Source organism: Anopheles bellator, chromosome 1 (genome assembly GCF_943735745.2).
Source record: "Anopheles bellator chromosome 1, idAnoBellAS_SP24_06.2, whole genome shotgun sequence".
Classification (NCBI taxonomy): Eukaryota; Metazoa; Arthropoda; class Insecta; order Diptera; family Culicidae; genus Anopheles; species Anopheles bellator.
Genome location: NC_071285.1, coordinates 28492036 through 28513811, shown reverse-complemented (window position 1 = coordinate 28513811; position 21776 = coordinate 28492036). Strand labels below are relative to the sequence as shown.

Sequence of the window (21776 nt, the reverse complement as noted above, 5' to 3'; positions counted from 1 at the left end):
GAAAATTAAGACTACCGCTCGTCTCTCTGAGCAAGGCAAAGGCAAGGTAGCAACATCTGACAACACACAACGGTACAGCATCAACAACCATACGCATCAACTTCAGGTGGTAAATATCTCGTTAAAGATGGATCCCCGGCAGATACATGCATCGATGCACTTTCGGTCGCCCTTTCGCTCTCGCTTCCAGCCCAATATCTCTGTTTCTTTTGTGCGGGCACACACGCGCACACATAGAACACAATTATCACCGTTGCGCTTTGGTTGTTTTTGGAATTCGATTTTTCTTTTCCCTCTTGCACTCTTGCTCTTGCTGCACCGCGGCGCGTCTTCTTTTCCCGTGCCGAACGTAGTCTGTATATTTACTCTTCGCAGTCCGGATTTCGCATCTTCCAAACTCTGGACGTTTGGGATGGGCAAACGCTGGAGGGCGATGGTGGCTCGATGTCAAAAGGACGAGCCACAAAAAAGGTATGCAGCAGCATGGTTCTAGCTGAAGCTACCGTGTGATCGGTCAGAAAATCGCAGCCTGCTGCGAAAAGAGAAAATTGATGATTCATAATGCTTCCACGCCACCGCGCTCCATCGGAGGAGGTTACCCAACGCAATCTTCCGGCTTCGGCGGGGCGCTTCCGTCTCGTTCGCATCTTCCGCGCCAACAATTGCCTGTAATGGTTGAGGCATGAAGGAAGGTTCCGGATGGCGATGCTTGCAAATCTCGGGAACCCCAGCGCCCGGCGAAGTTGATGGAGAACCACGGTCCGGGTAGCACAACACATCGGTCGCCGAGAGGCTACGTACAGGCCGAGCAAACACATCCTCATCCATTCTCGAGGCACGCAACGGTACAGCTACATACAAAGCAGCCCAAGAGCCGAAGCAAGCGCGCGTTCACACAGATCCGCTGGCTAATGAGTTTTGCGCTTTTCTCGCACACACGTTTCACGCTCGAAAAGGCCACTTCACCGCCGTCACCCGCCGGACACCCGGAGAAGCGGACTGTCGGAGTTTAGCGTAACATCCAAATCTAACCGATTCCTTTCGTATGTCGCAACATCCAATCGGCAGTCTAACGACAATCGGAAATAGCCACACTTGGGGGAAACTGGGGAACCGCGGCGGACTTTCGCATCGGAATGCGAAAACTTGTGCACCAAACTACAATTCAATTAAGCACGGCGGATTGGAAAACAGGGGTTTACTGCACGCATACTACTGGTGGGGCAGGGTATTCCGGGCAAAACTAAGTACCAACTTCACATTCACCCGGGTCACGCGAATCTGCACGACCGCCACTAAGCAACGCAGCGGTGCGTTGCGACCAACGTTATCACGTCACCAAAGTTGTGCGAGAGATGGCCATTTCGGGGACGCAAAAGAAATGCTCTCGGTTTCGACTTCGATTGCAAACGATCGCTCCGTCGTTTGTCGTCGTCGTCAAATCGGACATTTTTTCGGACACCAGCAACGCTACCGCTGGTTGTCTCGCTCTGGCGCCCATTGTCGGCTGATCGAGCTTGACTAGCTTCACCACTACCAACGCACAACGCAGCTAAAGCCTAATGCTCAAGCGAAGCATTCCTTCGTCGTTTGCTGTTTTTCGTGGCACAATGTTGACCTGAAACACTGATATTTCCACCGAAAAGCACACAGATTTTGATCTAGCACGGGCTCTTACGGAGAAAAGTGCAACGCTCTCGACAAACGACGACGTTCGATCACCACCGCAGCAAATGACTCGACGTGTGCGTGTTTTTTTGAAATTACAAATAACTCTTTCTGTCTTTCTGAGTATCGGTCTGCTCTGTATTTAGCTGCGTTCCCAGTCTCTGTCTCACCGTGCGAAACTTTTTCGTTGCAACGAACAGCTCCCAAATTATGACAGTTCGTAAGTCAGGGCATAAAACGTTATTTTGTAAATCGTTCTCAATTGTGTGTTGAGGATGGTGTAGTAAAATCAAATTTAGGTGGTTCGGGGATAATACATTGTTTTATACACATTTAACTTAAACTTTACGCAATTTGGTTGCCCGACAGTTTGATGGTACGATGTCATCCGCGCGATGCTTTTACTTCAACGGTTCCGCACAATGTCAAGTGATCCAACCATCCATTGTTTACAAATAACTCTTCCGCCAACCTCGCACCGGTAAAGTTATCTGCCGCAGTAATCCTGTTTATGTAACGCATTTACGTCTGGGGCGAATTTAGTGAACTGGTTGGTGGTAAACTATCTTCCCGCAGCGATGGCCAGCGGACCTCCGACACGCAACATCCTTCGTATCGTGCTAGACAACTTTCTCAAATCATTTAAGCCTCGCCAGATGAAGGGCAACCTTGTGGGAGAGGATTACTTCGGCAACAAATACTACGAAATTCCGCCCGATCCTTCGGTGGGCCGGCGTAAAGCGTCCCGCTGGTTCGAACCTACAGCCAAGGAAGCATACGACCAGGAAATCACCGCAGAATGGGAAGCGTGGCTACGGGGTAGAAGGTAGGACACGGGCCGGAGACTCGATCGGTCGGGGAGTTACGCTATACACGTTTTACCTGCTTGCAGAACGGAACCCCCGACGCAGGAGGAATTGCTGAAAAACTTGGCAATAATGAAAATGAAAGAACGCAATGCGGCCGAGCTGGAGGTCAAGTATAGCAAAACGAAAGACACGCAAGCCCTGGAACAGCAGAAAACTGGCATGGGCTCGTTTCCACAGTACGACGAGTACGAAGTGATGCCCGGCAAAGGAAAACATGAAAAGTAACATTGGCGACTGTGCTCCAACGTGCACCGTCGAACAAAATTACGCAAAAACCACGCAGTTTGTTGTACGACAGTAGTTCTTTATTGAATCGATCGCATGAGAAAAGAACTCTTCCTTGTGTTACAGTTGTATATACACTAATATTTATTCTAATATGCAAAAACGAAGAATGATGCTTCCGCTATCTCTAAGGTGTTTGTAAATTACTGCATTTTTTGAAACAGAAAGAAATGTGTCCGTCGCCGCCGTTTTCGTGCTCGATTCAGAAGAAGCGACGGTGTATGGTTGTAGATGTTTTGAGCTTCAAATAACCTAACCGCCCATCAGCAGTCAATTTGGCGTTGCTGATTTGTAGCACTACTAATTTTATATCCCTTCTTCTGTTCTTAAAGCCAGCGGTTCTGTAAAAAATAGAACGAGGATCGCTGTTCACTCGATTTTTATGCGGTTTCAGCCCGCTGGACGTCGTAAAGTACAACAAGTACGTGTCGTTATTGGGAAAATATTGTTTTATCTTCATTTGTTCTCATTTGCTGTTCTGCTAACTTCTAACGTATCTCCTAAGTAGTAGATGTTTACTTAATTCGTCTCCCCATCAACATTGCATTATGATAGTTGCATCATACAATACAGTTTACCGTTCTCCCACGCACACCTGTTAATTCTAAAATCGTACCATCGCTCCGTCGGTAGTATCAATTTACTGGTCTTGTATTCTTCCTTTCCCGTGCTCTCAACATAGCCAAACCGATTCAAGTTGAGTGGTGCTACCGTGGTGATGATGTGATTTGATAAAGAAAACGTTACAATCTATCTGGCCATTCTGAAATGCGGTACACGATGGTCTACTATCGATAGTGTCGTACCTTAGTCTCACACCAAGAAAATTAATTACGAAATGAATTTCCAAGACACACATCGACCACACCTTGGGTCCCTCTTGCGAGAATGGACAACATCTTTCGAGGCTAGTGCGACCATCGGCATCGCACCAACTGATCCGGGGACCACAACTGCTCCTCACCATCGCAAGAGATATTGATCGCACACGGAAATCTACCGAGGACATTCGATCCTCTTTCGAGTGGAGGAGGGGAGTGCAGGAGGATGCAGCTCGCATTGCATCGCAATTTTGTGAAGCAAGGATTCAGTGTACTTAACCAGAAAGATCGCCATGATCATAGAGAGCCTGATCGTATGACTCCGCTTTGACCAGCCGGCCGCCAAAGTAGCGACCGTTCAATGCGTCGCGGGCTTTGTCTGCTTCGGCCGCCTGCGAAAACTCGACGTAGATCTTAACGATCATGTCCGTGTTGTCGTCCTCGGCATAGGTGCCCTCGGACTGGCGCTCCTTGTAGATAATAACCCGCTTCACGTCACCGTACTTGCCACACTCATCTTGAATCTCATCCTCCAGCATCTCGTCCACCTCTTCCGGACCGACCATATTGCGCAGTATCACGACTTTGCTTTCGCGTGGCCGCATTAGTCGCTGCATCACCAAGTGACGCGCGCTCTGGCCCTTGATCGACATTGACTCCTGCTGCTGCAGTGTCTGCGGCTCACCCTCCTCCAACAGCTTCTTCTGTAACTCCTCCTGTTGCTTTTCCTGTGCTTTCTTGTACACGTCCTCCGCTGTCGCGTTTGGAGCGGCAGCTGCTGCGGCAGCCGCCGCCGCAGCCGCTGCAGCCGCCGCAGCAACCGCCGCTGGATTCGCTTGGCTCAGAACGGTCGGTAGTGGCTTCGCGGTAGCTCCCAGGACGGGATTCATGAGCAACGACGGAGCGAGTCCAAGTGCAGCACCGCCTGGTGCCCCCAGCAGACCGGGCTGCTGATTGATGGCGGCCGCTGCCTGTGTGGCCGCAGCCAGGTGGGCCTGAGCCACCAAACCGGCACTTGCTGCTGTCGTTATAGCGGGATTTATCGGCAAACCACCGAGCCCCACTTTCAGCGTTGGTGCGGTGGCCGACAGACCCAACACAGCGTTTGTTGCGACCGCGTCCATGGCCTGTATTTTGGCTGTTGCAGCCGCCGCTGCTACGGCGGCAGCCGTCGGCATTGCCGAATTGGCCGCCGGTCCCATCAATGCATTTGGTGGCGTAATCGAACGACCAACTCTGTGTGAATAAGAAAACAAAATAATCAATTGTTGGCTAATCTACACCGAACGGTGGCTTCGTAGCCGAACCTACCTTAACAGTTGGCCGCCGAGATCAAACAAGTTCATACTGGCAATTGCTTCGATGGCTGATTGGTTCGTCTGGTACTCAATGAACCCGTAGCCCTTGTGCGAATGCACGGCATTACCTTGCGACATCTTACACGTTACGATCGGGCCGAACGCTTCGAACACGCTCTTGATGTCTTCCTCGGTGAGATCCGGATGAATGGACGCGATGTAGATCCGGTTGTAGCTCTTGGCTTCTTCCTGTATCTCGTCAATCACCTGTTGCGCTTGGGGCATGTTGCTCGGTCGTCCCACTTTGATGTTGCGCCCACCCAGCATTGCACCATTCATCTGCTCCAATGCAAGCTGCGCACCTTCCGGAATTTCGTACTCGACAAACGCAAATCCTTTGTGCTTCTGAGTGATCGGATCCCACGACATGTTGATCGATTTGATCGGCCCGAACGGTAGGAACGCTGCTCGGATCGTATCCTCTTTCAGCTCGAATGAAATGCTGCCGACGTACACACTACGAAAAATGATCATTTGTTAGCACAAAAGTCGCTAGACGGAACCATCCAGTGGCATTTGCTATTTTAAATTGAACGACTGAAAATTTACTGGACGATCAGATCTTATCAGCTGTGCTGGCATCAAATCAGTCTAAAATGGATTTTCAAAGCATTGTAAAAATGCGATGAAACTCAACGTTTTGCCATTCAGAAATGTATCTTTAAGGTCGACATCATTATTTGTCCAGGAAATTTTCATGTGGATATAATTCTAATATTTCATAAGGGTCACTTACCGGCACATCAGGGCCAATGCCTGTTGGCGCTGAACTTGTGTCCGCTGACTGGCGAGCTGTTGCTGCTGGTGGGCAAGCGTTTGCTTCATCAGCACCATCTTGATGCTCTGCTCCATCGCATACTTCTTCGCGCGCGTCACGAGATCGTGCTGCTCCGACGTGAGGCGTGGCAGTGCACCACCCAATATGCCGAGTAGTGCCGATCGAGTGCCCGGACCAAAGGCCACATCGCCCATTTGGCGTAGATCGTACACGGGCTGCAGAATGAACGGCGGAATCTTCGGTTCTGCGGGGGTTTTCGAAGGAAACAAAATAGTATTAGTTTCCCTTTCACTGACCACTGGCACTCTTCCACTGTAACATGTAATATGATCTAATAGTTAAACCTATTGATTCACCCTCTAAATGGAATTATTCATTCTCTCCACTGTTCGTTGAGGGCTAGAAATTAGGGGACAATAAAATGGATGTAAGACGAAGTAGATCGATAGAACGGTAGGTTGCGAAGCGAGTAACAAAGGTTCGAATGTTCCGAGTCGGTATAGTCATTAATTTGAACCGCAGCCAATGTTTCGCACTACGGAGCAGCATCTTTTTCAGAAAACTCAACCTATTTCCATTAATAGTAGGGACAAGTAGTAGATGTGCTAATTTCTCTCAACCGACTATCAGTAAGTGGTACAGAAAGTAGTTTACATACATTTAAAAGACACTAAGGCATTGTCCAGCACTTACTATGCACAAACCATTTTTGCAAAAAAACTTTATATAGCTATCAATGTTTTCGATGCTTTCCATACTTTTTATCAATACCATTGAATTTTTGAATGTTTATGTGACTTCAAGAACGCAAACTAGGATCCCAGATAATTGCGCTGTCCGCTGGAACCCAGGCAACTGCTAACATTTTCCGGGACCCTTCAGCATCAGTTAGCCGCGGGGGCGGCATCCGAAACCCGTTCAACATTCACTAGATTGTTTATAAACCATTTTTTTAATTTAACCTCCATGTTGGGCAAACTCACTCTTAGAACGCTTCAATATTGTTCAACTTCGTATTTTTACCAAACAGCACAGGCACAGAACCCTAGTGTCATGCCGTACTTCGCAAGAATCAATAAACGAGTAACCAAAGACAGGAAGGAGTAGATTATAAAATTGGAATTCGGACACATTCTTCGTTGCGAATCGATGTTGGGACATTTTCGCACCAGAGAGGGATCTTGTTAAAGTACGTATTGTAAAGCTAAGAAATTAAAACAATACAACAGATGAGAAATCAATTCTAACCTCTTCCATGGATCTCTTGAAGGGGAAGAAGACTCGTGGGCACACACATGCCACGAGTCAGAGTTCACAACTACAACAATTTCATTGTTTTCGCCTTGAACACTCTGCGAATACTGTTTGTGTGTTGCGTTTTGTTCAGCAATACTCGTTTTTGCTACTTTCAGTTTCATATTCTGTCTTACGAAGCTGCGCTCTGCGTAAGGCACAGGGATAATGCAGGACGCGAAACACGTAAACGGCCAAAGAACAGGTAGTAGAAGTTATGCTGTTGGTGGTAGTAGAAGTAGTAGCAGAGGTAGCAGTAGGCGCTAGTAGTAGTAGTAGTGGTGGTGGTGGTGGTGGTAGTAGTAGTAGTAGATAGGCGAACGAACTGAGTTTTGGCCTATTGACTTGCAAGTGAACAAAAGGTGATATGATGACGTAGGAAGAGTAGTTTATGTGGGAACCGTTCGTTTGGCGGTACGTTTGCTTAGAGCCGCGATTTTGCACTTTTCGCTCGGAGGGATGAAACAAAAAGAGAAAGACATAGAAAGAGAGAGAAAAACAAAAACAATACGAGAGAATAGATCCTGAAAATAAATAAAAAACAAGAAAAAATAATGCGGATTAATTAGTTGACTCGATGAAGGAAGAAGCGGCGTGATGGTTGGTAGGGAGTTTAGAGAACACAGAGCGCGCGTCACGTGTTACGACGTCACATCATATCCGCGATGTCGAACCCAACTCGATTGAGTGTTTCGAGCGGGATGCTTTCAGTCTCGAGCATCAGCAAATAGAGTTTTGGCGGTTAAACGAAGAATAATAAAATGTGTTGTATAATCCAGTGGTAGCATAAATTCCATTTAATGAATTAAGCTCAAGGCTATATGATTGAGCCAGTTTATGTGTACTATTTTTAACAGAATGGATAGAAAAATAATTCTTCTATGAGTGTTTGTTGATTTCACAAACACGATAACAAGTAAAAACAATATTTTACTTTCCCTCACATATTTCAACATGTAGTCTTCTTATTAGTGGATAAAAACACCGTTAGCTTCATCAAGCTACACACGAATAGAATTTAAACGGAGCAAACGGGGGACCAAAAATAAGTGTTAGATCAAAACAAGGACATATCATCGTTGTGTGTGGCGTAATCAGGACATGCTGGCAGCATCTACCAAAGTTATATGTGGTGCGGTCGCGCGATGTACGTAAACGGTCAATACTATCGGAAGTGAGAAGGTTTGAGGTTTGTCGGTTTGTTTCTCCCAGCAGAACCGGAAAGCCTTCATATCCATGCATTTGGTCGCATCCGGGCGCCATGGTACACGCAAACAGTTGGTAGATATAGTTTAGTTTAAATACAGAGAAAGAGAGAGAGAGAGAGAGAGAAAGAGAAAAAGAAATACAAAAGAGAGAAAGAGAGAGATAGAAACAGAGAAAAGAGAGCAAGAACAAAATCGAGACAAAATAGAAAATCATTGGCCGACATTCCCGCCGTCCAGCAGCCGCGACGGCCAAGCGGTTGGGATGAATTGGACATTGAGCCGACGAGATTCACTCTTTGGTGGCGCGCTGGTGTGATTGTAGCGATGGTACCATTTGCTGTTGCTTTCAACCAGAACACACGCGAAGATAAGAAAGACTTGATTTTTTAATGGTACGGTTTTACTACTACTTGGCAGTGAAGTGTTACTGTGAATGTATAGATTTGTCATAGCGTGCACCTTTGGCTCTCTTTCTCTTTACGTTTGCTTCGCACAACCTCCGTCGTGTTACGCGTGTCTGGGGAAAAAATCAAAACTCTACTACCGATACTAACGATTAGTCGTTAAGGTCATTCCCGACTCCCGGCACTAGCAGCAAATCCCCTCTAACCTGTCGCATTTGACCACCAGCTTTAGCCCGGCCCTCTGAATGCAATCGCAGGCGGGAGTAACAATTGGCAACAGTACCATTTGCCACATCTCTACTCTTGACGCCGTACGTAACCTTTTTCTTTTCATAAGCTCATACATCACAACACGAACACAACACGGTTCGCTGAAAGTACGAAAAAACACAAAAAGACGAAAAGGAAAAAGAGAGAGAGAGAAAGAGAGATAGAGAAAAAGAATACAATGTTCCAGAAACAAGCAACCAGTGCTGCGACGGTGACGGAAACCGGGACATCCTCTAGGTTCAAATAATACGCAATACGATCGCGAAACAGAGGGATCCTCTTTCACCCCTTCTCATGAGAGCCAGAGATCACGTCTATCACCTCCGAGGATCACTTTTATGTTCATTTGATTATCTGTGTGAACGAAATAAGTCTATTGGTTTGCTTTTGTTTACGTTGGTGAAATAAAAAGAGAGGAAGATAAACACGAAGTAAGGAAGTAGACAGGATGTCGCATCTCCTCTCTGCCTCTTGTGGGGGGTCTTATAATGCTCTTATGTGCGCCGTTGACCCGATGGTACGTCACGACGATTAGCAGACGCCGGCACACGGAAAGAAGAAGAGCCGGTCCTCCTCCTCTCACGATCCATCTCCCCGAAGCCGCGAAGAGCTGGTTGTTGACGATTTCAGGTTGAAAGAAGAAGAATAAGAAGAAGAAAAAGGCGACGCGCTCGGCCGAGCCCGCCTTCGCGCGATGACAGGTATATTGTATAAAAATTATTAAAAATCAAACAAACCAATTTTTCAACGGGCTTGAAAATCCGTATTCACGTAAACTGCCAAATGGTTTTGGCACACTTTTCGCAACGACGCAGTAAATTACCGCTACTTTCGTCAAAAAATGAATGACCAAAGAGTTAAGGGTGCTAAAAGACCGAAATGCGCCGCTTAACTGTATTATGAACCCGCAAAATTTCCATATATTTTTATCAACATCTACCCATGCATCAAATATTGATGCTGCAACTATTTAACCTTTGAACCTTTGTACTGATACGCGAGAAATTTTTGGTTGTTCTTACACACAAAGCAGTTACGATTTAAAAATATAGTTAATAAACGGTTTAGGCTTAGGTTACCTCCCAGAGTACGAATGCATTGCACTGCGCGTGCCTTATGCATGAAGTTTAAAACAGACTCCCTCACTTTGACCTATTTTCCATCAGTTTGGGAGGAATGGATACAATATTGTTCTAGTAACCCTTCAATTAATACATATTTTTATGTAACAGCTGAAAGTACAGAACAAAAAAAGAAAGAAAGAAACGAAGAAATCTCATGAATTGAATTTGTTGTGTGCGATGACCAGCGACGTTCAGGGAAGTAACTGGTATTGGGTGTGAAATATCGTGTGAAAGGAATGACAGTCCCATTTGGGTGATGGTCTGTACTAAACTGGAACCGAACTGGACCACGTACGGAATAAAATTGTTGTTTCTAAATTACTTATGTTTTAAAATAAACCATAAAGTGCGCTGTACGGGATGTTTCTATTGCTTTTTGCTATAGATGCATCTTCTTCTGATCCGACAGCTACAACCGCCGATAGATGCATCTATTGCAGCATAGTTGGTACGAGAGGCATCTAACGGTATCATTTATGAAAAAAGTTACAAAAACAAAGCAGTCCAACGGAAAGAGTATTATCAAAAGAGAAAACAAGAATAATATTGCTCGTATATGCGGCAAAAATTCTACTATCAATTCAAATAAATGCACAATGCTCAAGAGGAGCACAAGCATCGGCATCGAATTGATCGACAAAAGGATGGACACAACAGGTGTAAGAAAATACCTTAATGTGGTGTGCAAAAAAGGGAGATGGCCAGAGGAAACATACTTCGCAAGAGCATGAAATACACTGGAAGAGATGAAATGTGATAAGCACATTTGTTTTGGTGTGTGCGTTAATGGAGTGGTGAAACCAGTGTATGATATTGTTTATTTTACCTATAATTGAAGAGAAAAAGAAAAACGAGAAAGAGAGAGAAAGAGAGAGAGAAAGAGAGAGAAGAGGTGATGCACAATAGAAAGCAAACCTGGTCATTGAGGGATGACTATTTACAGTACAGAGAATTATAAATTGATTCGCATTTCCATTCCACTCTCATTTCTCATTACAATCTTCCGCTAACTGTTTGCAAAAGAGAAGACAAGACAAAACGCCGGCGGCCAAGAAGCAACTACCGGTGCGGGAGCACTCTCTTACTACACGGCACGGAAAGTACGAGACTGTCTTGGATAGCGGAAGGATTTTCTGTTCCGTCGCTGCTACTTCAAACCCTCGCTAATCAACCTTAGCAGCCGACTTCGATAAAACCGTGTCAATAGTTGGCGTTTGTGTGTCCCGCACGCGGTTGTTTCTCTCTTTACGGTAAGGGTTGTACTCGTTTCTTTTATGGAAAACAATATAAGGCAACCGTTTGTTATGAGATACACAATAAATGTGTTGCACTTACCACGTTCGCGCTCCTCGCGTTCTCTTTCCCGGCGTTCACGGCGTTCGCGGTCACGTTCGCGCTCTTTATCGCGCTTGGAAAGTTTTGCCGGTGGCGGAGAGATGTCCAGTTCTTTGCGGTATTCTTCACGGGCCGGTGAGGCCTCGCTGTTGTTGTTATTGCTTCCAGAATTATACTCGTTGCTTCCCTGCGTAGGAAATTTAAAAACGACAAGATTAGGTACCGTAAGCTTGGCAAGGATATTTGCACCACTTCAACAGGACGTTCAAGGACGTCGCTCATAACAACGAGTGTCTTGTGCATAGTTTACCAACAAAAAAAACAATAATCTCATCCGGGTACAACCGCCGAGCGGTCCAGGCCTGCAAACATAATAATCTACAAACACCAAACACCTGTTATGCACAACCAGAAAGCCACACACCCGGAACGATCGTTAGACATTGGTGGTGGGTATCGTTTGTAGTGCCCCTCGGGAAGCCAAGCAATCGGAACGCCGCCATATTGGATTTCTAGCGCAGCATACCATCGATTCGCACCGTTTTGCAATCGGACTTTACGGCTTAAATAACAACTGCCCCGCCGAACAAACAGTACACTTACCATCGTTACAACACCATTCATATTCTTAACACCACGCAGAGCAGAAAATGCACGTTTTCCACAAGTTTTAGTTACAAAATCGCCGGATCGTACGCGTAGCACACACCTTGCACACCAATCTTTGCAGGCAAATTTTCACTTTTTGACAGGCGTGTGCTTTGGCTGCGTGCGTTGACAGCGTCCGCTTGCTGTTTGGAAGGCTTCTTCGATGCGATGCGTTTCCGAAGGGAGACTGGCCAATGTTTTGGTTAGCCGGCTTATTTCTTTTCGAGCGTGATGAGATGTGTTTGTTGCGAAAATGGAGCAGTGCATCAAAGAACTACTTGCACTACTTTCCGCTAGCCCTGGTGTCAACTTCTACAAACAGAGCAAATGTTGCGGAAGTGAAAAATTGTACCAAAGCGTTATAAACACAACCATCCAGTCCTTGATTGCCGGTCAGGATGGTGGAGTTTCAAGTGATTTGCCGAAAAATTTTGTGAAAGTTGGTTTATTGTACGACACCGTTTACAATCGGTTGCACACCGGTCAGTGGCAAGAAGTTCGGCCCGAGGAAAGGGAAATATTCACAATATTGTCCTACATAAGGGTACTTGCGGTAGATTGTTTGTTTACGAATATCTTATCTTTCTTATCATGTCTTATCTTTTTCAGATTGTTCACATAATGCTGGCTTCAAAAGAACCAGAAGTTGCGTTGAAAGATGGAACCTATCTGGCTGACTTGGGACTGATGCTGGGTGCAAAGATAGCGACAGCAGCATCAAACGATCTTCTAACCGAAGCAGCTACCGTTTTGACGACTCATTTGTGTAAGTTTCTTGTGAAGTATAATTTTCTTCGTTGTAATGAGTGTTTTAATTTCCATTAGACAAAATTAACTCACGCAAAGCTCCTTTGAAACGGCTTAAAGTGAGTGAACCTGTCGACGATGTGAATACCGTACACAGCGATAGCGATGTGCCGGTACTGGAATGTCCCTCGTTAGACTGTTTCAGGTACGCAGAATTTCGTTAACAGAATTAAATAATATTTCATAATTAAGAAACTGTCATGTTTCTTCAGCACGCGCTGCTACGATTGCAAAAAGCCCGCCCTTTTGCGAAAAGTTATCGACAACTGGCCCGCCGTTCGCCGGTGGCACGATTTGAACTATCTGCTCAGCGTTGCGGGGGAGCGAACAGTTCCCGTAGAGATCGGTTCGCAGTACAGCAATGAAGACTGGTCACAGAGATTGATGAAGTTTGGCGAATTCCTTCAGCAAACCCTGTCCAACGATCTGGACGGGTCCACCGGTCCGGTTGCTTATCTGGCGCAGCATGATTTGTTCGATCAAATTCCGGCCCTTCGGCGTGACATCGTCGTGCCCGATTATGTTGGGCGCACGGACACTGTTCCCCGCATCAAGGCTTGGCTCGGTCCGCGGGGAACTGTTTCGCCGCTACACACCGATCCCTGTCACAATCTGTTGTGTCAGGTAATGCCCTTTCGCCGCTATCTACGCTCTGCTGTTAACGGTCCTAATGCATGTTTCATCCGGTCAGGTGTTCGGCAGTAAGCTTGTCATTCTCGCCCGACCCGAAGACACAGCAAACCTGTATCCGCACGATCACTTTATACTGAACAACACGTCCCGAGTCGATGCCCGGCACCTAGACTACGAGCGATTTCCGCTGCTGAAGGAGGTACGCTTCTACCGTCTGACGCTGCACCGCGGCGAAGCGCTGTACATACCCCCAAAGTGGTGGCATTATGTGGAGTCCCTGTCACCGAGCTTCTCGGTTAGCTTTTGGTTTGAATGATTCATGCTGACTGCTGCTGATGATGCGGTTGCCGCTGCGTACGGTAAACGGCAACCGAAATAAACACTTATCAAATCAATCCCCGCCAGACAGAGAGGAGAACCGAGCGGACCACGCTGTTCATCTCCCGAATCTGACGGGCAAACATTTCAAACGAAGTGTAGATAGTGAACCGCAGCGCACATGCGCTGCAGGCGCAGCATCCGGCCGAAGCGGCCTCGCCGCCGACTAGCCGACAGTAGGTGTCAGAAAAGGCGAATCGAAGGAATAATTATAGAATCGAAAGAATTCAACTCATTAACAACAAACCAATCGAGCAAACCTCCATTCTCCATCAGAAGGGTTTTCATTGGCAAAAGATACAACCCAAGATTGGGTACATTTCTGTTTTTCACCCAGCAGAATCAATACCCACCGTACGTTCTGGCAGTCACTGTAGCCAGGGAGCCAGCTGGCGACATCCTGTTTAAATAAGCGTACACTTCGGGACCGTGCCGTTAGTATCGTCGAATCGTGCCTCCGGGATGAACGGTGTGGCCCCTTCCGAGCAATCGAACTGTATCGGAGGGTTCGTTATCGCGCTACGGTCGTTGCCGAATGCCGCTGTGTTGTTCGAATTTTGGCGCCTTTAATCCGATTTAATACGTGCTCGGCACACGGCTCAAAACGGTGTTCCTGGTATCGCGACGGGGTATCCGTGGCCTATCGGTTTTAGTGGTTTTGATAGCGGTTTTTATTTGTTTGTTATTTGTCGTGGTTTTGAAAATACATTGTACGCAATTTTTTTCCGTTTCGGTGCACTGTGCTCGATGTGCGTCGGTTGGCCGATAGGGACAAAATTATTCACCTACAGTGAGCGAAGCGAAACGACGGTGGGAAACAATAGACCCTGAAAAAGTACGGTTGAATCCAAGAATCGAAAGAATAACGAATAACACTCCGTGTACGCCGCAAGGCACACGCTGAAATGTTTGGCTTTAATTTGTTCAATGGCGTGTTGACAGTTTTTCTATTTGCGCAAGGTAAGTACCAATGAACAATAGGATCCGGTATCGGTAGCGCTTTTGCGGAAGAACAGAAGACGGAGACGGCTTGATTACCTCCCGGCACTGTCGCTCAACGATGCGAAACGGCTTTGTTGCTGTTCCCGTCGTTCGTCGGGTTTTGCGGTTGGTTAAACAAATCCCATTTAATACATTTGCCCGCCCGTAGCAGGGTTTACGGTTTGGCTTTCGCAAGAATAGCTTTATTTTGTTTGACCGACGCCGGCGACGACGACGAGACGATGTTGTTGATCAAAGAGTATTGCCGATCCCGAATGGTGAGGGCCTCGGGCGAAACGCATCCTTGGAAACGCACAAATCGAAATCTGCTACCGGTAGCCGATGCTAACGATGCATGCTACGCCTCGTGCCTGTCCCCGGACACAAAGTGCCTGGACACAACCTTTTTTTTGGGGCTTGTGACCGCCCTGAAAGTCGCCCTGTTTTGGCATACTCCGTATTCCTCGAACGGTGGGCGGTGTAATATTTGAATTGTCCTTTTTTCCCACAGCAGAAAAGAAAAGCCGCACTGTTGTCCCATGGTGTTGGAAGCGCGCCAAAACCCTGTTCCAAGACAAGGCCCAGGACCGACGCTTCCTCGTGTCGGTGCACACTGGTGGCTGTCGGTCACAAAGGATTAAACATTAATTCACTGTCCTAATGGGTGTTGTTGTCCCGAATAGCAGTGGCCTATTTGCTTGGTGGCGGTTGGTTGGAGGTGGCATTCAACCTGGGCCACTTGTACACCTCCTACCGTTTATTGCTTACGCTCAGTGTAACGCGCGTAAAGTACTGGGCGTCTCCATCCGCAATGCGCTCCGATCGGTCGAGTGTTGTTCCGTTGTCGGTTTTGCTGGTTTCAGTTCGGGGAACTGTTGTTTTCCGACGGTGGCCCAGAGCATTGAATTCCATTGCTAATCCTTCGGCTCAGTGGTGCGAAAGGAATCCGGTTTTATTGTTTATTTCTCTTTTATAGCTTTTTAAACATTGGTCCGACATGCTGTGTTTTTCCTTTGCCCTTGGGACTATTGGGCTGGCGTATCGTGGTGGTTCGATGGCCTAGGTGGCAACGGCCACAACAAATCGCTGGGATGGCATTTTTCACTTGTTTTATGGGACCAAGGTTTTGCGACCAAAGGGCGACCTGGAGAGTCATAACGTAATGTCGCTTCGAAGGCGTCAGGCGTAAGCCGTAGCCAATTTTCGTTCAGACTTGTGGCGTTAATTTATACTGACTTGTTATATGGTGAAAGCAACATGTTTTTTTCTAAATCAGATTTCTGGTACTCCTGTAGCTTTTCATGTATTAACCTTGTAGAATCTTGGTACAATCATTGTAGTACTGATAATAAGGTAAGTTCTTACTCATGTTAATCAACTACTTCATGAGCATTTAAATACCTATACATTAGGATGTATAGCAAACAATGGCAGATGACAAATTTCACAATGAATTAATATATTTGATCCTTTTTTCGCATTGATTGGTATTCTATTCAATTCGGCTTTCACCGTTGGCCACACGCCAACCCGACAGTTGTCTGTGGGTTCTGTTTCTCAACTGCGGTTGACACCTCAACATGGGACACATCGTTTAAAAGCAATTTGCGAGTTTGATTTGCAAACGACCCGAACCGTGTACACGGCCACTTGAGGCAGTCATAAGGACACGTGTTTTTGGTGGAGTGCAGGGTGCTTCCCCACTGTCCAATCGTATCCGGGTCTGAACAGGTATTATTGTGTCAGACACAGCAAACGTCCTGTCATGTCCTTTCACCACGTTTGAGTGCGTACGAAAAAAAGAGGAATTCCCTCCGGGTAGCATTCGTTCGTATGTTGGCCGGTCTGTGAACATGTTGGGGCAATGGGACAAAGAACATTGGGGAAAAAAATAATAGTAGTTCAGCACAAAAAGCCGACAGGCGCGCTACGGAGCACTATCGTAATTGGAGGGCTTTTTGCTATCGTCATTAGAAAAAACAAATCAGTAAGAACGTAACATAATACCATTCAAAATGTACGGTTTTTAGGGTGCGAGAGAAAAGAAATGAACGATCCAGAAGAGTGGTGAGTTAATCAAAGAAATCAATTACCATTTTTCTTCATACAAGGGGCCACCGCGATCGTACGTGAAAAGAAAGATCACGGTTCGTGAATATTTAAGCATGAACGGTGAAATCAAAGTTTGATACGTTTCATCGCCTCCCGAGCCATCCCGAGCCATGGTATGACCAACCTTCGCAAAGCTCGCGGGAAAGGCAGCCAGCAGAAGTGCAACAGGGCAAAAAAGAATCCATTCTTCCGTCTAAGGTCGCGAACGACCGTTCCGCGAAGAATTTGCTCGCAGCTTTTGTGAATTTTAATGAATTTAAACCCATCACCGTTTTTACGGTGCCAACGACGGGCCCGTTCAACGATGAAACACTGGACAGGTGAACTTGGTGCGACTTTACCCGGCCACCGGGCATATGGCCGCTGCCGTTGGTGCCGTTCTGTGCAGACGTTCGCGGTGGCCTGTTAATGGCGAGCACGTCACACTGTAGCAAGCTTAAAAAATATCTGACCAAAAGAGAATTGATGTTGAAATCTGGGATCATCGAATGATAGAGAAAGTTTCCAAAATGGCCGACTGCAGAATATTTCTCCCTTTTTTACTTATACTTTATCAATCTATCCTGCCGGTAGCAACCAGTAGCTGGAAGCCATTCCCATTGTCTACCGATTGCAGGATAAAATCGGAACTTACGAGCCCCTGACGTGGTCCGACGCGCCCGAGAGTTGATCGGATTTGAGGTTAGGTGTCAATTGCCAACAATTGCACCGAACGCTTTTTTACCGGCGTCAGGGATCGGGCTATCTACCGGCGACCATAAATAACCATTGCGTCCACAGAGCGGGTCTCATAGGGGGTCTAAACTCTCACACGCGCTGACCGCAGACCCAGCCCAGGCTGTACGACGCAAGTGAATTCTTCTGGTGCTGGTGCGAATTCTGATGCACATTGCTGTGCACTTTGCACCGATTTCGTCACTCACTCAGTGTCTTTCGTAGGTCTACACATATGGCCACGCTGTGGCCCGTCCGCATTCACTGTCATTCATGAGCTGATGACGGGGTGATTGAGTGTGTGTCTGGCCGTACGGTGGCCGTGGGGAGGTTATGGCGCACGGAGACGGACGGACCCCCACGTGGTTCCACTCGTAGGAGCACGGTTTTGTCACCGAAGATAAATAGCCTCCATTCATTGTCGTCGGTCCTATCGGTCCGCCGGTTCCGGAACCGGTGCTGCTGGTATGTGTGTCCGGTCAGCTATGCGAACCTCGGCGATCCCGGAGCAACCGTTGGCGTGCCGGCGGCCCTGCTATTGCGGCGAGATTAAAAAGGATGTGTAGAGAACTCAAATCCCCTCCTAAAAAAGGGGAAAAACGTGCGGAGGGAGTAGCGGGCGAGGGGTGAGCACTTTCTGACATCGCTGGGACGCATGAAGTACCCGCAAACCCGTACAATTTCGTACCACTTCCCGTCAGCAAGGGACCTGAGCCCAAGCTTGCCTGCCGTAGTGCACCGAACATCCATCAAGTCATGTTGTCAGGATAACCCTCAAGAGTGCAGCACAGCTCGTGGTGAAAAATAAAAACCGAAAAGAAGAAAACCAGTACGTGTTTGGAAGGCTTTCAAAGTCAAAGCCTTTAGATAGGTGTAAATAATTAATGCACTAATGGGGTCTGTGTTCAAACTTCTTTCCTTTAAAAAATTGGAAGGACAATGCACATTCCATTCGATTAGAAGTAACGGCAAGCCTACGGTAGATAAAACTATACTTTTGCACAGTGCAATAGAGTGTACTACTCCGAAGACATCTTGATTTTGTTTTATCAACCCAAGAACCGTGACTCGTTCGTAGATCATCCAGCTCCACTTCCATTCGATTGCGTCAGCAGATCGTACCCCATTTGAACAGACTAAGCATACATTCCCATGAAGTTCCTTGCGAGAACTGCGGCCAAACAGCCAAGGGTTAGCTCGCTACACAACTTCCCAGGTCGGATGCTGCAAGATCTTCACATCCGTTCGTTAATGACGCCTGTCCGAGAGGAGCAGCGTGAAATACGAATCTTAACCGATACATACCGCATTGGGCGCTACTACGTAGAGCATCTTCATTAAGTTTGCCACCTTCCTGCCACCGAATGGTCCCGGACTGCTCGACTTCCATGTGGAACGTTCCGCACCAGCCAGCCAAACCAGCAGCAGGACTAGTAAATGGAACGCCCCACCTTGACGATGACATTTTACTGAGTGTGCTCAGGCCAATATACCACCCGACCGATTCGTACAGTCAAACATTCTCTAAGCCCCTGCACAAATGACGGTTGACGGGAACGGGCCCTACGGTTCACCGAATGGTCGTCCCGGGGACGCAAATGCGTTGTTGATGAAATATTGCATTTGGGATAAATCCGGTCGGAATCGGAGATTGGATTAATTTTCGATTTTTCACCGGTTAGCCGGTTTAAAATCGGGAACGAAACCCGGCTCTCTCCGGGAGCCGGTCTTTCGGGGGCAAGCATTCGGTACACACTGGCACAACGACGTTGACGACGGGATTTTTTGGGGAACTCTTGCCTTCTGCCTTTCCGGGCGCGGTCAGGCTGCCGTTACTCCGGTATCTAGGGTTTTTGGCCAACGAGCAGTTCCTGGGAAGATTGCTATTTGAACCAGGCACGATTGGCTGTGAGTAATTTCATAACTGCATAAATGCATATTTTATGTGCATGTTGCTTCCGCCAGTTGATGGCATTTAAATTGATGTAGAAGTTGATGGGGATGCTAATGAAAACAACAGATCTTCTTAAATTTTCGTTCTTAACCTTCGATCAAAGGTTTTTGCTGTGAGTTGTTTCAGGCACTATACTGGGTTTTTCAATAAGTTTTACACTCCAACAACAGAGGGTGCTGCTACTAGCGCACAGTTATTTTGTTTTGTTGGTACACTCTTTATATGAACGTGTGTCAATTTTCTTTTCAATCGGTCAGTTCATTCTTTGTTTAAAACTTAAAACTTTAATACTTCGTTATACAAGCCATTTGTAATTAGTATCTTATACAAGCCATAATGTAATTTACAAGCCATTTATATAGTATTGATGTGTCATAGTATTTTTTACAATGAAAAACATCAAGTATCGTGTAGTGATTGAATTTTTGTTTTTGAAAGGTAATAATATTCCTAGTCATAAAAGCTTACCATTCATTTGAATGCCTTAGGCAAATTTTTGAATTTTAACTTTAATTTACATTTTTATTTCTCACTTTACGACTTGGTAATCCAATGAAAAGATTGAGTCATCAGAAGTGTATCTAAAGCAGCAGAAGGAGAGAAGTATATCCGGCAGCAAGTTTACTACCACAACGCGGGGCGTACTTCTATTGTGCATACTGTTGTTTCACACTTATTCCACGTGCTGACCGCTGCCCAGCGCACAGCACAAAGGTTCTCCCAGCGCGGGAACAGGAATAAGCCGGCGGTCACTTGACCATTTTTCAATCAGCTTATCTCCATCGCTACGCATCGCGTCGGACCCGCAAGCCGCCCGGAAGCGAGTGGCGCCCACTATCGGAGACAATTAAAACGAAGTAAAACCGGTGCTACATAATTCATCGCCGTAGATAGTCGGCCGAGTTTCACTGTGCGGCCACCGTGGAGGGCATAAAATAATATCAACGATAATTGTGGGTCTGCTGTTGCCAGACATATGCCGCTGGCGGCTGGTGTGCCTGGTTGTTCAAACGGCACATAACCCGGTGTTCTGGAGCGACACAAGATGAGCGAGTTTTATCCGTTTAATAAACAACAATTCCATTCCCCCCTAGGCGCTGGGATAGGATTAACATCATTTTGCTAGCATGTAGAAAGTGGTACTAATATTCATTAAATGAATGAAACTGCATAAAAATGAGCACATTGACTTTCTAAATGGCAATGCACTCGCAATTATCCGCGTCCGTTAATGCGCCGGTAATGGCCGGTAACCTAATGGTTGCCCCGCAGATTGGATTATGGAAATAGTCCGCAATGCATCACTTTTCAATCACACTTACGGCGGTTCGTCATCGGCAAACCCCGGGGCCCCGCGGCTTAACGATTATTAATAACCCAACGGCGACAAATGTGGTCGATTGCAATTCCATTGCTGCGCGGCGCTGCGCATTCTTCCCTAATCAAGGGTATTGATTTTCGCACCGCTCGGACCCGGAATGGATCACCGGAGCCACGGATCGTACGCTCGAAACCGATTTACCCACTCATCTTGGGCCCGCGTCGCTAGTATTATAATTTGAAACCACTTCACGGGGCCCGGGTTTAATTAGGCCCGACAGTTTCCCGGTCCGTGTGAGAGAGTTTCATTAAGATTTCACCCCCGAACGGCACGGCGCTTATCCCGTCGTTAGGCGAACCTAGGGCTTCGCACTCAACGATGGCCACCCGATTCCCGGTTCTTCGAAGTGCTTTCGAAACGAACCGAAGACTGCCAATGCCATCAGTTCCATCCGTTGATGGAGTGGTTGAGAGTTGGCGCGTGAAAGCGAAACTTTCATTCATTGGCTCACGACCTGCCAGGCTGTCCCGGCTCTGGCTGGCCGATGTCGAAATTCTGCTCCAAAGTGTAGTCAATTAAAAGGGCAGCAACCAAAACGGAGAATGCCTTCCGCTGGTCGCAGTCGAACGAAAAGTGGTTCCCGTGACGTCACCGGTGAACTACGAAAAAGGAAGCGAATAAAACGTTTCTTTGCCATTTATTTTACAGCATTCGGTCGGTCGTTGAAAATAACAAAGCCTCACAATACAAACGAATGATGTTAGAAAATTTATGTTGTGTTTTGTGGATTGCAAAAAAAATCGTAAATAACCTCG

General features: G+C 46.8%; 4 protein-coding genes across 7 annotated transcripts in view; 3 read left to right on the top strand and 1 right to left on the bottom strand.

The window, feature by feature from the left end:
* The first annotated feature begins 2154 nt into the window (after positions 1 to 2154).
* LOC131213619 (NADH dehydrogenase [ubiquinone] 1 alpha subcomplex assembly factor 2) lies at positions 2155 to 2947 on the top strand. The gene is made up of 2 exons (XM_058207737.1): positions 2155 to 2494; positions 2561 to 2947. The coding sequence occupies exons 1-2, from the start codon at positions 2247 to 2249 to the stop codon at positions 2760 to 2762; spliced, it is 450 nt and encodes a 149-aa protein (XP_058063720.1). The 5' UTR covers positions 2155 to 2246; the 3' UTR covers positions 2763 to 2947.
* Positions 2596 to 12132, bottom strand: LOC131213329 (poly(U)-binding-splicing factor half pint). 4 transcript variants are annotated; one of them, XM_058207389.1, is made up of 5 exons: positions 12017 to 12132; positions 11414 to 11600; positions 5738 to 6023; positions 4955 to 5458; positions 2596 to 4879 (listed from the first exon to the last, which is right to left on the bottom strand). In XM_058207389.1, the coding sequence occupies exons 1-5, from the start codon at positions 12035 to 12037 to the stop codon at positions 3919 to 3921; spliced, it is 1959 nt and encodes a 652-aa protein (XP_058063372.1). In that variant the 5' UTR covers positions 12038 to 12132; the 3' UTR covers positions 2596 to 3918. The 4 variants fall into 4 exon arrangements, with proteins under 4 accessions (XP_058063372.1, XP_058063602.1, XP_058063448.1 ...); XM_058207619.1 differs by lacking the exon at positions 12017 to 12132 and adding an exon at positions 7028 to 7596 and having other exon boundaries at positions 11414 to 11491; XM_058207465.1 differs by lacking the exons at positions 11414 to 11600; positions 12017 to 12132 and adding exons at positions 7028 to 7596; positions 10034 to 10171.
* Positions 12133 to 13252: 1120 nt separating this feature from the next.
* LOC131215378 (bifunctional peptidase and arginyl-hydroxylase JMJD5) lies at positions 13253 to 13817 on the top strand. Its single transcript, XM_058209766.1, has 2 exons — positions 13253 to 13492; positions 13560 to 13817. Exons 1-2 carry the CDS (start codon positions 13253 to 13255, stop codon positions 13815 to 13817), a joined length of 498 nt encoding a protein of 165 aa, XP_058065749.1.
* A 967-nt stretch (positions 13818 to 14784) lies between these two features.
* LOC131211136 (uncharacterized) overlaps positions 14785 to 21776 on the top strand; it is a 20574-nt gene continuing 13582 nt past the window's right edge. The window contains exon 1 of the mRNA XM_058204504.1: positions 14785 to 14839. Coding sequence (XP_058060487.1) covers positions 14785 to 14839 — 55 coding nt within the window. The remainder of the gene's footprint in view (positions 14840 to 21776) is intronic.